Genomic DNA, 13445 nt, shown 5'->3' on the forward strand with positions numbered 1-13445 from the left:
TCTAAACACCAAACACATATACATAATCAGGGCCTACAAGGCGATCAGGCACGATGCCTGCTGCAACGGCAGAGACTCCGGCCGTGGCCATGTCCTGTAAGCGACGGCAGACACCGAGCTTGTCCCTACCCGTGAGCTTCCCGAGCTAACTGAACCATGCGCAGTCGCCAACAACTTCTGGGGCAAGGACGATGCTGGTGTCGGTCCATTGTTGGAACGAATGCAGGGCGCCAAACAGACATGCGACGAACTCAAGGCTTTCTACAACGGTATGCGTTCATGACAATAACCTCCATGTTGCAGTGACTGACGATATTTCCCAGCCCGCGCATCGATCGAAGATGAATATGCCAGGAAGCTCCTGAGCCTGACTCGTAAGGCGCTTGGGTCTCAAGAGTCAGGGTCACTCAAAGCATCACTCGATACCGTCCGAGGAGAGGTCGAACAGATGGGGAAGCAGCATCAGAACATTGCGGCACAGATGAAGAGCGAGCTGGAGGAGCCTCTGGCTGCGTTTTCTGGTGGTATGAAGGAGAGACGGAAGATTGTTCAGAACACGGTGGAGAAGCTGCTCAAGACCAAGATTCAGCAGACCCAGCATGTCAACAAGGTATGTCCAACCTTCATCGACACTGTGTCTGTTTATATCCTAACCAGCCTTTCAGACGCGAGACAGGTTCGAGCAGGACTGCCTCAAGATCAAGGGCTACCTCGCGCAGGGCCACATGGTCATGGGCCAAGAAGAGCGACGAAACAAGGCCAAGCTGGAAAAGACCCAGATCAGTGTCGCAGCATCTAACAGCGAGTATGAAGCGGCCGTCAGGGTCCTCGAAGAGACGACCGGAAGGTGGAACAGGGAGTGGAAGGCGGCCGCCGACAAATTCCAGGACCTCGAGGAGGAGCGCCTCGATTTTACAAAGAGCAGCCTCTGGACTTTTGCCAACATATCTTCGACCGTGTGCGTCAGCGACGATGCATCGTGCGAGAAGGTCCGCCTGTCCCTGGAGAAGATGGATGTCGAGACGGACATTATGTCGTTCATCAAGGAAAACGGCACAGGCCAGGAGATCCCGGATGCCCCCAAGTACATCAACTTTTGCCGCGGTGACGTCGCTGACAACCAGTCTGACATCTCCGAGGATGACAAATTTTCCGTCGCCCAATTCCCCAGAAGCATCAATCCGGCCTTTAGATCGTCTTCTCCTCAGCCATCCATGTTGGACTCACACCATGATCCGAACTCGAAGCTAGCCAACAGCTTGGCGCACCGCGACACCAAGCTCAACGAACCGGAACTTCCCCTGACTTCTCAGCCGCCTGCCCCTCAGCCGCAGCAGCCTCTTCGGACACAGCAGGCTATCCAACCTCACCAGCCTCCCCAACCTCGCCCGGCACAGTACCCTCAGGCTCATGTTGCTCACGCGCCATCCCCTCAGGCACCACCCCCCAAGGCACAATATCAGACGCAAGTTGCCCATACACGGCAACAGTCCCTCTCACGGGAGCAGTTCTCTCAGACGCAGGTTGCCCATACACGGCAACAGTCTCTCTCACGGGAGCAGTTCTCTCAGACGCAGGTTGCCCATACACGTGAGCAGATCCCCCAGGCACAGACTGCCCACGCACGGGAGCAGTTCTCGCAGACACAGGTTGCCCATACACGTGAACAGCTCCCCCAGGCGCAGACTGCCCACACACGGGAACAATTCCCCCAGGCGCATGCGACCCATACTCGGGAACAGCTCCCCCAGGCGCAGGTTGCCCATACAAGAGAACAGCTCCCTCAAGCGCAGGTTGCCCATACACGGGAACAGCTTCCCCCGACGCGGGTTGCCCATACACGGGAACAGCTTCCCCCGGCGCAGGTTGCCCACACACAGGAACAGTTCCCCCAGGCGCAGATTGCTCGTACACAGGCCCTTCCTCCGGCACAGGTTACCCAGGCACAGTCTCCCCGCACGGCCCAGCCTAAGGAGCAGTACTACCAGAGGCCGGCGCCGCCAACATCGCAGATGTCTTACGACTCTTCTCACCGCTCTCCTGTTTCGGCGGTGCCTCACGACCCATACCCTAAGGATGGCATGACAATGCTCTGCCGCACTGGCCCGCCTTCGGACCTCAGTTCGCCGGTGGCTTCAAACAGGCCTTCTAGCCGAGATGAGAACAGCGAATACTCCAACCCGACATCATTCTCCAGCCAGGAACCCCCTAGTGGAAAGACGTCTCCGACTAAGCAGGACCAGCCACCCATGCCCAGCCCAGAGAAGAGGGTGTTCAAGAAGAAGAGCGGTTTCTTCCAGAATCACAGCCCATTCCGGAGAAAGAGCGTCAAGGAGGCCCAGTCCCCCGAGCGTCGCGGCGGCGCCAATACCTGGCATGCCTCAAATGCGTCGCAGAGTGGAAGCCCGGCTCGACGACAGCAGGTGTACGAACCAGAAGATCAGGGCAACCGATTTGCCCAGGCTCGCTCTCACAGCCCCGAGCCCATCGATGCCAACGCCAGCGTGGCCCTGGGCGTAGGACAGAATGTGCTGCCGGTGCAGCCCCAACGCCAGCAGCCTGCCAAGGCAGCGGCAGAAGATCCGGATGACGGTGACCCAATTGCGCAGGCCCTTGCCGAGCTCAAGGGTGTGACACTAAACAAGGAATCATCCGTTCGCATGTCCGCGGACCACTACCACGGAATCTCAACGCCCGCTCCCGGGTCCGAGGCAGCAGCCAACGCACGCTCCGTCCCGGCCCCTGGACGCCGCGGGTCTGCCACCGTCAGCCAAGGTACACCCCCTCCATACTATGGACAGTCGGGCCAGCAGCAGGCAGCCCAGCAGCAGCAGCAGACCCCGGTGTCGCGCCTGGGTGTCCCCCCCCCGGCAGTCACGTCAAAGGCGATGAAGGAGGCCACCAAGAAGGCTACAGAGCAAGCCAGGGGGGTCTTTGGCGAAAGCGGACGTCGGGACTCGGTCGCGTACGGCGCCAGCTCGCCGGCTTCGCGCCCGGGAACCCGCGGTACGGACATGCCCAGGACTGCCTCGCCCGCCCCTACGCGCGCCGCCTCACCCCAGCCGCCGCGCACTGCCACCGGACGACGTGCGGACTACGGATCCGCGTCGCCCAACCCTTACCAGAGCCCGAGGCAGACGACCAACTCGCCGTACGGCAGGCAGTCGCAGCAGTCGAACCGCAACTCAAGCGATTACTACCGCCAGGCAACGCCCAACGACACCAGCGGGGGGGGGGGCTCTCCCGCAGCCGCCAGGGGTGCATCCCCGGCAGCTGCCAGGGGCGCGTCGCCCGCGTCCTTCAGAGAGTACCCGCAGCAGCGACCGCAGAGCAGCTACAGCAACGCAGGCGACATGGCTGTGCAGCTGGCGCCCGCCGGTGACGATCCTTACGGCTCGATGAGGAGCCGCGGCTCGTCTGGACGTCCCGAATCCCGGGCCATGGGGCTGTACAATGGAGACGGCCGACAGCGCAGCAAGAGTGTGGCCGATCCGTCCAGGATGTACACGCGTGACGGTCGCCCGATTCTTCACTATGGTAAGAGCTCTCTCTCTCTCTCTCTCTCTCTCTCTCTCTCTCTCTCCCTGTCCCATCCCCGTCTCTTCCCCCTGTTCGAATCTGTTCCCCTCACAAGAATTGGTAACTGACCAAGCACAGCCCGCGCCTTGTACATGTACCAGGCGGCCATCCCAGAGGAGCTGGGCTTCGCAAAGGGAGACTATCTTGCCGTTCTGCGTCACCAAGACGACGGATGGTGGGAGGCTGAAATCCACAATGGAAACGGCCGTATCGGCCTCGTTCCAAGCAACTACCTACAGCCCTGCTAGCCCTGCTAGCCCTCTGATAATACCCCCCTTCGCTGCTTTTTTTTTTGGACTGGCAGAGGAGGAAACGAAGCTTGATGCGGTAAGGATGAGTCCGATGTATATGCTTTTCAAGCCTTGCTTTTTATTCATGTCTCTTCTTCTTCCCTCGTAGTCCCTTTGGTCTACTTTTCACTCCTCTCCATCTCTCTTTTTTTTTCCCCAATATGGTATGGAGGATTTGAAATGTTCCTTTTCTTGTATTTTTTTTTCGTCACGTATGATATGGCTCTCGAGAGAATTGTCATGTTTCTTTCTTTCTTTCTTTCTCTGAGCGTACCCTCGTTTATTCATTCTCTTTCTATACTCTTCTTTTTACTTTTTTTTTCGTATGTAGTGTTTTGCTTTCTTTTGAACCGTCACTATAGGAGATTGTTACTTTGGCCTATTTGCCTCTACATGTATGGATTCTCACTACGAGTACCAGGTATGCTTAATCTGTATCACCAGGAGGGATGGGGCCGTGGGCTCACGACACGATCTAGTGATTTAGGATCGAATGGATGGATCATACGGTATAGGATAGTTAATGTCAGTTTATCTTCGATTTGCGATCCTTCTCTCTCTCTGTGTGTGTGTGTGTCTCATGCTTTTGTACCTACCCATTTGCTGCTTGCGGCGATGATGATGGGGGTGGCCTGATGCGATGACGACATGGGTTTAGTCACTGTACGTTAGCAGTTATAGTAGCGTTCATGATGCGACTATTGCAAACCACCTGAATCGAGAGGCGAGATGTGGCAGTCGATCGATGGCATATTTCGAAGGGCGATCATCTTTATTTGCATCATCATACCATCTGATTCCTTAACCTGGCGATCTGCAATCTCCTTGTGCCGGGTAAGTAGCTGGCGTATATGTACATGAATGATATGTGAGAGCACCAAGTCCAGACCCCACAGCAAAACCCGCCTGTGAATGACGTCCATCACATGCCAGCTCTCTCAGGTCGCCAGCAAATCTCGTCTCACCACCAACATCGAAATCACCACGGCCGCCTGCGACCGCACCTCCCTGCCACTCAGACGTCGCGCATCACCCGCTATCATGGTATGCATCATCTCATCCTGCCTGCATGGACCCGCACATGCGTAATCTGACAGTGAAGCCGCAGGAGACGCTGCAGGAGACGCTGCAGGAGACGGTGTCAGACGCCGTCGATGTCATCACATCCAAGCGCACCAGGCGAGCCGCTGTCAACACGGCTGTTCTGCTCACGGGGGGTACGGCGCTCGTGTTCGTCGCAGCCATCGCTTCGGCGCTGTTCTTTCAGAATTTTGTGCCGGACCAGGTCCTTTCTGTGCCGGTCTATCTACAATACGGGTAAGTGGACGTTGTGTTCGGGAATATATAGAAATATATATATGCATGATGCATGCCTCCTCTCTCCCGCGAGTTTTCCTCCGGCTGACATCGGCGGGTCCCCGTTCTCGGGTTCTTCTCTCTCTCTCCTTCTTCTGCAGATCCTCCCCACATCCCTATGGTGTCGCATCCCTGACAGCGCCATGGATCAAGTCAGCGCAGGACTACGACGTTTCTGTAACGCTGACGCTGCCGCCGTCGCGACCCAACGAGGAGCGCGGCAACTTCATGGTGTCCCTCCACCTTCTTGACCGGGACGTGACGCCGCGGCTCCTGGAGGCGGCGCAGGAGTTCTCGTCGCGCAGAGACCGCCACCACTACCACCACGCTGCGCAGGGAGGATTCGGCGACCAGGGCGGCGTCGTCTTCAGCTCGCGCCGGCCGGCGCTGGTGCCCTACGTCGACCCCGTCGTGTCGGCGGCGTCGCGCACCCTGTTCCTCTTCTACCACGTGCTCTTCCCCGGCGCGCGCACGCACGAAGTGACGGTGCGGCTAGCGGAGCGCGTGGCGTTCGGGAGGGCGCACTCACTCCCCGCGTCGGCGTTTGTGGAGCTGGAGGCTGGGCAGGATCTCCAGACGTACGATGTGCGGCTCAACTTCACGGCGCAGCTGAGGGGGCTGCGCTGGCTCATGCACCACTACCGTCTGCCTACGTATCTGGTCTTCACCTTCTTCTTCTGGGCTTGCGAGGTGGTCTTCATGGGGCTTATCTGGGCCATATGGACGTCCTGGGCGTCATCCGGCACCTCGGCAGCAGACAAGGGCCGCGACTACGGGACTCCCAGCGAGTCGGACGACACCGCGGGGGCGGAGGCGGAGGCGGAGCGGGAGGAGGAGGAGGAGGAGGAGGTGGCCAACTCCTCGTCGGACGATGGCGTCGTCTCGACAACGCTGAAGCGCGAGCTCGGCACCGTCAAGAAGGAGGAGGACGAAGAAGCGGAGCGCGACACGCCACTGTCCGAATTGCCGCTGGGAGGGGCCGAGGCAGACGACGAGAGGGATGCCGGGCCGGACGCGAGGCCGCAGCACGGTGAGCGGGCCGCCAGCTCGAGCTATCGCGAGGAAGGGGGCGGACAGGTCAGGCGAAGGGACAGCGGCCGGCAGGGTGGTGGTGGCCGATGATGGCGATGGCGAGGAATGATTTGTTGTGCTGTACCAGGTGCCCTATATATCTCCACATCCCCTCCCGTCCCTCCTGTCCTATATCTTATAATAACGTTGTATTCAATAATGGTAGGTTCACGATACTACCGGTATTACTAGCGCTCATGGGACATGACCAATCTTCGTCATGCTGGACTGGGAAGAGACACAGCAGCCAGCCACCCAGCCAGCCACCCAGCCACCCAGCCACCCATTGATGGGAGGAGCAAGCCACCAACCGGTCAAGCAATCCGAGCTGAGCCGAGCAATGCTCGCACAGCAGTTCGTCGCTGCTACGGGTTCCATGCAGCACATGACGTTTAGCCGGTGGGTTGGTAGCCGGATATGTCACTGGCACGAACAGCCACGGAAGAGTCTGGACGTGGTCCCGGTGGCTGGGACATGGGGGCCGTCACGAGCAGTCATGGTTATCGTAACGGTGTAGCAGTCAGTGGTGTAGGTAGCAGTGGTGTAGGTAGCAAGCAGTGGTGTAGCAGGCAGACACAGAGACCAGCCGCCCAGGCGCTCAGCACATCGGGGCCCGAGCTCAGGCGGGCACGGGCAGGGCAGCAGCTTCGACAGCGGGCGGGGCTCCATAGGTACGGGGTACGTGTACGTGCCTGCACTGACACTAGCAGCTACCTGGCCGCTATACGTACATGCACACTGCCTACCAGCAGCTGCCCATAGCGGGAATCGAGGCGCCCGGGCAGCTCCATCGGCCAATTCTCACAGGTACCCCCTTGTACATATACGCGGGCACCGGCGGGACACCACCCGCTGACGTCTTCCACAGCACTCGACCTGTATACGTTATCCCGTATCATTATCATTATTATTTTATTACATGTAATAATGATGATGATGATAATAATAATAATAGTAGTAGTAGTACTAGTAGTACTAGTAGTAGTAGCAGTAGCGCGCACCACCTGTACGGAGAGTAATAGCAGGAGTAAGAGGTGCAGACAGACGGCAGCAGCATGGATTTGCGCTCTGGTATTGCTCACTTTGACATTTTGCGCCGGACTTGTCTTGATCACCATTCTCTTCTCTTCTCTCCAGTCTTTAATCTTTCTCCCAACTCTCCCTCTCTCTCCCTCTCTCTCCCTTTACTTTCATCGTCAAGACGACTGCGAAGAACCGCGCTTCAGACTCTCACCCTCTCTACCCGGCCAAAGTGCACGGCCGTCAACCTGCACGGGAGCTGTTACTCTCTCGTGCTCTCTACCCACCCGCCCTCCATCACGCTAAAGCTTACCGCTGCTTGCTATGGCTGGTAACTGAGCTCGACATTGCTCTTGCCGAGGAAGAAGAGAAGGTCAGCGACGAAGGGCGAAGAGAGAACAATTATACGCACAGCATCTTTCCCCCTCTCCCATCCTGCGATAGAACGTGTCTTCTTCTTACCTTCTCGAGGGGACAGGGTGCCACTCGGACTAGAGACTTTCTCTCTCTCTCTCTCTCTTTCTCTCTCTCTCTCTCTCTCTCTCTCTCTCTCTCTCTCCCCCCCACTTTCTCTCTCGCTCTCACACACTCTCTAATAACGCGTCGGTGAACGAACCGTCCAAGATCCCACCACCAACCCCCCACTCTCCCTCTCTGTCTCTGGGGCGCCCGATCGAGTCCGACCCCATCATCATCTTACCGCCTACCGCACGAAACACAGGGATATAATAATTTTTTTTTCTACCCCTCCTCAACGCACACAACGAGAGAAGAAGAAAAAAAAAGCAACGCCAACACGAGATAAAATCACAGTCCGCCGACCGCCGACCGATCAACCGCCGCAGCAGCAGCAGCATCAGCAGACGCCATGCCCTGCTTCAAGGGCATTGCGGTGAGCATCCATGCCAACTCGGCTCCGCTCCCCGAGTACGGCATGCAGAAGCAGTCGCGCTTCTCCCGGATCAGCACCTACATACCCGTGCCTCAGCCGCAGCTGACGGGCGAGGAGAAGAAGCCTGAGCCCGCCAAGTTTGCCATCTCCATCACCCTGCTGACCCCGGGCCTCGCCATCCCCTACTCGACCCCGAAGCCCACCGAAGCCAACCCCTCGCCCCAGGCACAGTACGTCGGCGGCCTGCCTCCCGGCTCCGTTGGCGAGCGGGGCAAGTTCTCGGGCGTTGTCAACCCCTACACGCCCATGACCAACTCGGAGAACGAGACGATTGCCGCCTACATCTACTTTGACGGCCGCGCCAAGGAGGAGGTGGCCACCCTGCTCCGCCCCGGGGAGGAGACGTGGGTGAATAGCAGATGGGTCCAGGTGCCGGACGCCGAGGGGGGAGGGCTGGCCGAGCGCGAGTTCCTCTTCCGCGAGGTCGGGCTCGAGCGGTGGCTCAACGGGCTGGACCTCCAGGGCCACGACACTGCCGAGAGGATCGAGAAGCGCCGCCAGAAGTTTGAGAGGCGCCAGCGTCGGCAGGCTGCCCAGCTCGAGGCCAGCGCCGGCGGTATGAAGACCGAGGACCAGGGATCGCCCAGCAAGAGGGACATCCTCCGCTACGGTGCCGACGACGACACCCCCCTCGAAGCCGTCGACGACGATTCCGATCCCCTCTCCTCGGACGACGACGACGACATCCCCGAGGCCACCGGCCAGATCAAGGTGGCCATGTTCCGCGTCCTGGCGTCCGGCGAGGTCAAGAAGGGCGAGTATTCGCCGCAGTTTGACGCCCACGAGGGCGACGAGGAGGACGGCGGCAACGGCAACGGCATGGGCGCGGACGTCGAACACACCACCAGCTTTGCCAAGCCCAAGACACTTGATCCGAAGACTATCAGCACTCAGACGGTGACGGGCATCGACGCTCCCGACAAGCCCTATGCCGTCTTCACCTTTTTCTACCGGGGCGAGAGTATGCTATCCCTTCTCCGTGCCCCGTTGCCTCCACGTCCCCCCCCCTTCCCCTCCCCCCCCGGGCGGTGCACGGGCTAACGGTCACTGCAGAGCAACTTCAAAAGGTTGGAGTCATGAACTCGTCCAAGGCCCCGCAACCTACCCCTGGCTCGGCAAAGAGGCGCTCAGGCCAGCTCGACTTCTCCAGCATCGGCCCGCTGAAGGCAGGCGGCACTGTCGGCTTCTCGGCCTTCCGTGATCGGGATACGGAGAAGAAATCCAAGGCACGCAAGAAGAGCAACGGAAACATTGCCGACGACAGCGACGACGACGACGACGACGACGACGACGACGGAACGGACGTTCTGAAGATGGAGGACACTGACGATAAGATCGACGATAAGAAGCTGGGACCTGAGGATGCGCAATCCTCTGGGGAGCTCGCTGACGGTGTCAACCGCATCCATGTACGTCTTGGACTCTGGGAGCGAAGGGGGGGGGAGGGAGAAGAAGAGGGGATATGAACCCCAACGGAGATGGATATGCTGACACAGTGCCTCGACAGCTCAAGAGGGCACACTCCGCCGAACCGTACAGCACCCACCCCACCCCGGAGGCATCAGGGGACTCCTCGACGGCAGCGCAGGATGCTCCGACGACGGACCAGCCCCCGCCGGCAGGGGACGGGCCGCCAGAGCTCGCCGTGCCCAGCGCACTGGCGCCCGACGTGGCCCTTGTCGGCAGTCCGCTCAAGAAGCACCGTCCTAGCGTGGACTTTTCGGCATCGGAGAATCCGAATAAGTTTTCCTCGACACAGACTATGACGGCCGCACTGGACTCCGTCCTCTCGGGCGGACCTGCGCCTGCGCCCGCCAACACCGCCTCGCCGAGCGCTCAATCAGAGCAGCAGCAGCAGCAGCAGACCAAGCCTTCGATTGCAGAGGCAGAAGAGGAGCTGTAGTATCACTGTACCTCCATGACGGCTCTATAGGGCCAACGCCCACGCATACAACTTTACAGAAGGGAAGAGATAGCTCTTCTTCACTGGAGAGAAAAAGCAGAGGATCTTCCCACCCGCCGGAAACACAGGCGCATGGGAAAGAAACGAGTTGTCCAAAGATGAGGATTTGGATAATCTGGGTGTCACGAACAAATGAGATGAAGAACGAAGAATAAGGATCAAGAGAAAAAGAGAAAAGAAAAAAACAGACAGGAAAAAAAAAAAGAGGAAAATAAAGAAAAAGAGCGACGGACAATGAATCTGTTCATGTCGTTATTATGAACTATTATACTCTTAAGAATACATGAATATGGAACATTGTGATGAGGGATACACCTTGCGGGGCCGATGGGGTTATGTATCTAGCCATTCCGGGCCATTGTGTTTTTTTTTTTTTCAAGTTTTTTTTTCCACGGTAAACGGGGATGGAGCGAGTTGTTTTACACATCTCCTTTATTGTTGATAGCAGCTTATTCTTGTGCCAATGCAAGAGTCGTTAAGCAGGGTTACACTTGATGGCCTGACCGAAATAGCACAATGTACGCTCTTGTGCCAAGACACACGAAGACTACCGACTTTCGCCTCCAAATGCACATCCATACCTGCTACACTGTCTATACCTGTACTTCAAAGGTCACGTTGGCCGTCTACCGTGGAGCATTACGGGGAGCATTACGGGGAGCATTACGGGGAGCAATGATGGGAATGCGGATCATCCTGACCAGAGAAATTATGCCGTCGTCAGACAGCATGGAGGCGTCAGGGGCACAACCGCCGGGTATAGATAGGCATTGACCTGTTGGGCAGATAATACTCGACTGCCGATATCGAGCTGGTCAAGGATTGTCGCCTGGCGGTGTGGAAGACCATGCATGCTCTGGACGGCATGGCTGGGTCGGGGGTACCTTGGAAGGGACTATAAACTTTCCTTCTCTCTGTTAGCACACTGCGCGGCGTAAGGGAAAAGAAGAAGATGCGACGGAAGTGGTGGAGGAGAGAGATAGGGCACAAGATCAGATTGTTGAGCTTGATTGTTAAACAACATGGAAAATTCAGTTGGCTGTTCTTAGAAGTAGAGATAATCATCATTCTGTGCTTGGGGGTTGATTTTGTAAAGACAAAACAGGTGACAAGTGAACGAAAAGTGAGGTGGACAAACCTTTGGTTAGAGAGGCACGATGCTGAAAGAACAGAGGAGATGTATTATTACCCGTCACCGGCAAAAGTCCAATGAAGGACTCTTCTCCCATGCTCTGCAAGTTGATGGTGGTGGAAGGAAGTGGTTGGGAATTTTCTTTCTTCGATTGAAGATTTTCGCAGCTGCCCTTTTTACATAAAGCTGATGGGATGACTAATTGCGTGAATATATATATATGCAGTTAAAGGGGGGGGCTTGTTTGACGTGCAAAGAGTATAATAGTGGTATTATTACTTTAATATGCATATGTATTCTAGTAACAGGTGCGCTGGAAGTTTCGAGGCAAAGCCCACTGGAGGAAAAAGAAATCACTGGAACGGGTAGGATGCACTGTGTGAATAGCAAACAAGACGTTGCTTCTTGGGTTACAGGTGTGAGCTACGACGGCAGATATATGTTGGGCTACCGTGTTGGAGATACGGGACAATAATACGGGCGAGGATGAAAACAGAGGCAAGAGGTCTTCACTGTCGGAAGGAAGATATGGAGGGAAGTGTTGAAACTGCAGCCGCGATCGCCTCGGCATGCTGTCATCCTGCGAGGGCCTCGAATGGGATGATGCCATTTGAACAGAGAAGCCATGAGCCAAGCGTTGAGATCACTACAGGCACTAGCAGCACTTTTGGGGCATGCCCGAAACCCAAGTTGATGCCCGGTTGCATGCATGCGTGATTGTATATGCCAGATCGCGTACATCTGTCTGGGATGGGGTAAGTAGTCCTCAATAGTATCATTACTTCATTACTTAGCAGTACTGTCCCTCAACTCGAAGACGATAATAATACCCCGCTGCCCAACTCCTTGCACTGTGCCCTCCCCCCCCCCACCACCATCGTCGGCCCCTCCTCATCATACTCGCAATTCCCTTTTTCTCCCCTCCCCCCCCCCTCTTCTCTTTTGCGTCAGACCACAAGCTTGTTGTTGTTCTTCATCTCCTGCCACCTCTGCGGCTATTATACCCAAAAACATTCAAAATGTCTAGTAAGTTCTTTAGTCCTTTCCTGTCACTCTTTGCGATCTGGGGGAAGGGGGGGGATGGAAAGAAAGAGAAACAGTGAAGCTAACCGCGCAAAAAAACAACAACAGACTTTGAGGACGTTGCCAGTATGATGACTCCCGTTCTTCTTGTTTCCACTTCTGTACGATATCTGACTACCATCGAAATAAACGAATAGAGCAGTTCGTCGAGCTGTACTACAACCAGTTCGACTCCGACCGCAAGGCCCTGGCTTCTCTCTACGTTGGTTCCCCTCTCCTTTCGGCACGCGCGCAGGCAAAAACGACGGAAATGAAATAAGGAAGGAGAAACTAGCTGACCAAGGTCTTGACCATAAATAGCGTGAGCAGTCTATGCTGACTTTCGAGTCGTCCTCTGTCCTCGGTGCCACTGCCATCACCGACAAGCTCTCTGTACGCTTTCCATGAGATATATATCCCTACAACGAGTACCCCAGAAAGGCTAACACCAGCTTCCAAAGTCTCTCCCATTCGGCACCGTCAAGCACCAGGTCTCCACCCTCGATGCCCAGCCCGGTATCGTCGACGGCGGCATCGTCATCCTCGTCACTGGCCAACTCCTGGTATGAGTCCAAGCCATGGCTGTGCCGAACAATCCGAAGAAGATGAGCAGGGTAATGACTGACACGTTCTGTCTTACAGGTCGACGAGGAGCAGCGCCCCATGAACTACACCCAGGCCTTCCAGCTGGCCCGTGACCCCTCCGGCCAGTACTTTGTCTTCAACGACATCTTCAAGCTCGTCTACGGTTAAACAGTTGCAGCAGGATCGGTCGAGATTGACGCCGGAGCTGTTTCGTCGGAAGAATAAAGACGAATTATTGAACAAAAAAAATCAGAAATAGAAGACTCTAACTACAATCTTACGACTTTCCCGTGGTCTCTTACGTACGGTTTCTCCTTCGTTTTCCCCCGCCATATTCTCCTGTCTCGGACGTTCAAGCGTAGTATGAGGTTTCGACTGCTCCTTCTTTTCTTTATTATGTCATGTCTCTACCCGGCGTAGATTATTTGAGGATAC

General features: G+C 56.4%; 4 protein-coding genes across 4 annotated transcripts; all 4 read left to right on the top strand.

Annotated features, from left to right (window-relative positions):
- Positions 1–53: 53 nt before the first annotated feature.
- On the top strand, positions 54–3827 carry GMORB2_6988 (Variant SH3 domain; the record flags this gene model as incomplete). The annotated part of the gene is made up of 7 exons (XM_035468953.1): positions 54–96; positions 165–269; positions 324–610; positions 666–1590; positions 1671–1948; positions 2013–3510; positions 3658–3827. 7 exons carry the CDS (start codon positions 54–56, stop codon positions 3825–3827), a joined length of 3306 nt encoding a protein of 1101 aa, XP_035321333.1.
- Positions 3828–4938: 1111 nt separating this feature from the next.
- On the top strand, positions 4939–6347 carry GMORB2_6989 (Variant SH3 domain; the record flags this gene model as incomplete). Its single annotated transcript, XM_035468954.1, has 2 exons — positions 4939–5186; positions 5327–6347. 2 exons carry the CDS (start codon positions 4939–4941, stop codon positions 6345–6347), a joined length of 1269 nt encoding a protein of 422 aa, XP_035321334.1.
- Positions 6348–8184: 1837 nt separating this feature from the next.
- On the top strand, positions 8185–10171 carry GMORB2_6990 (uncharacterized protein; the record flags this gene model as incomplete). The annotated part of the gene is made up of 3 exons (XM_035468955.1): positions 8185–9229; positions 9322–9677; positions 9776–10171. 3 exons carry the CDS (start codon positions 8185–8187, stop codon positions 10169–10171), a joined length of 1797 nt encoding a protein of 598 aa, XP_035321335.1.
- A 2211-nt stretch (positions 10172–12382) lies between these two features.
- On the top strand, positions 12383–13178 carry GMORB2_6991 (Nuclear transport factor 2 (NTF2) domain; the record flags this gene model as incomplete). Its single annotated transcript, XM_035468956.1, has 5 exons — positions 12383–12389; positions 12584–12648; positions 12747–12818; positions 12887–12988; positions 13068–13178. The coding sequence occupies 5 exons, from the start codon at positions 12383–12385 to the stop codon at positions 13176–13178; spliced, it is 357 nt and encodes a 118-aa protein (XP_035321336.1).
- Between the last annotated feature and the right edge of the window lie 267 nt (positions 13179–13445).

Source organism: Geosmithia morbida, assembly GCF_012550715.1.
Source record: "Geosmithia morbida isolate 1262 chromosome Unknown scaffold_7, whole genome shotgun sequence".
NCBI classification, from domain to species: Eukaryota; Fungi; Ascomycota; class Sordariomycetes; order Hypocreales; family Bionectriaceae; genus Geosmithia; species Geosmithia morbida.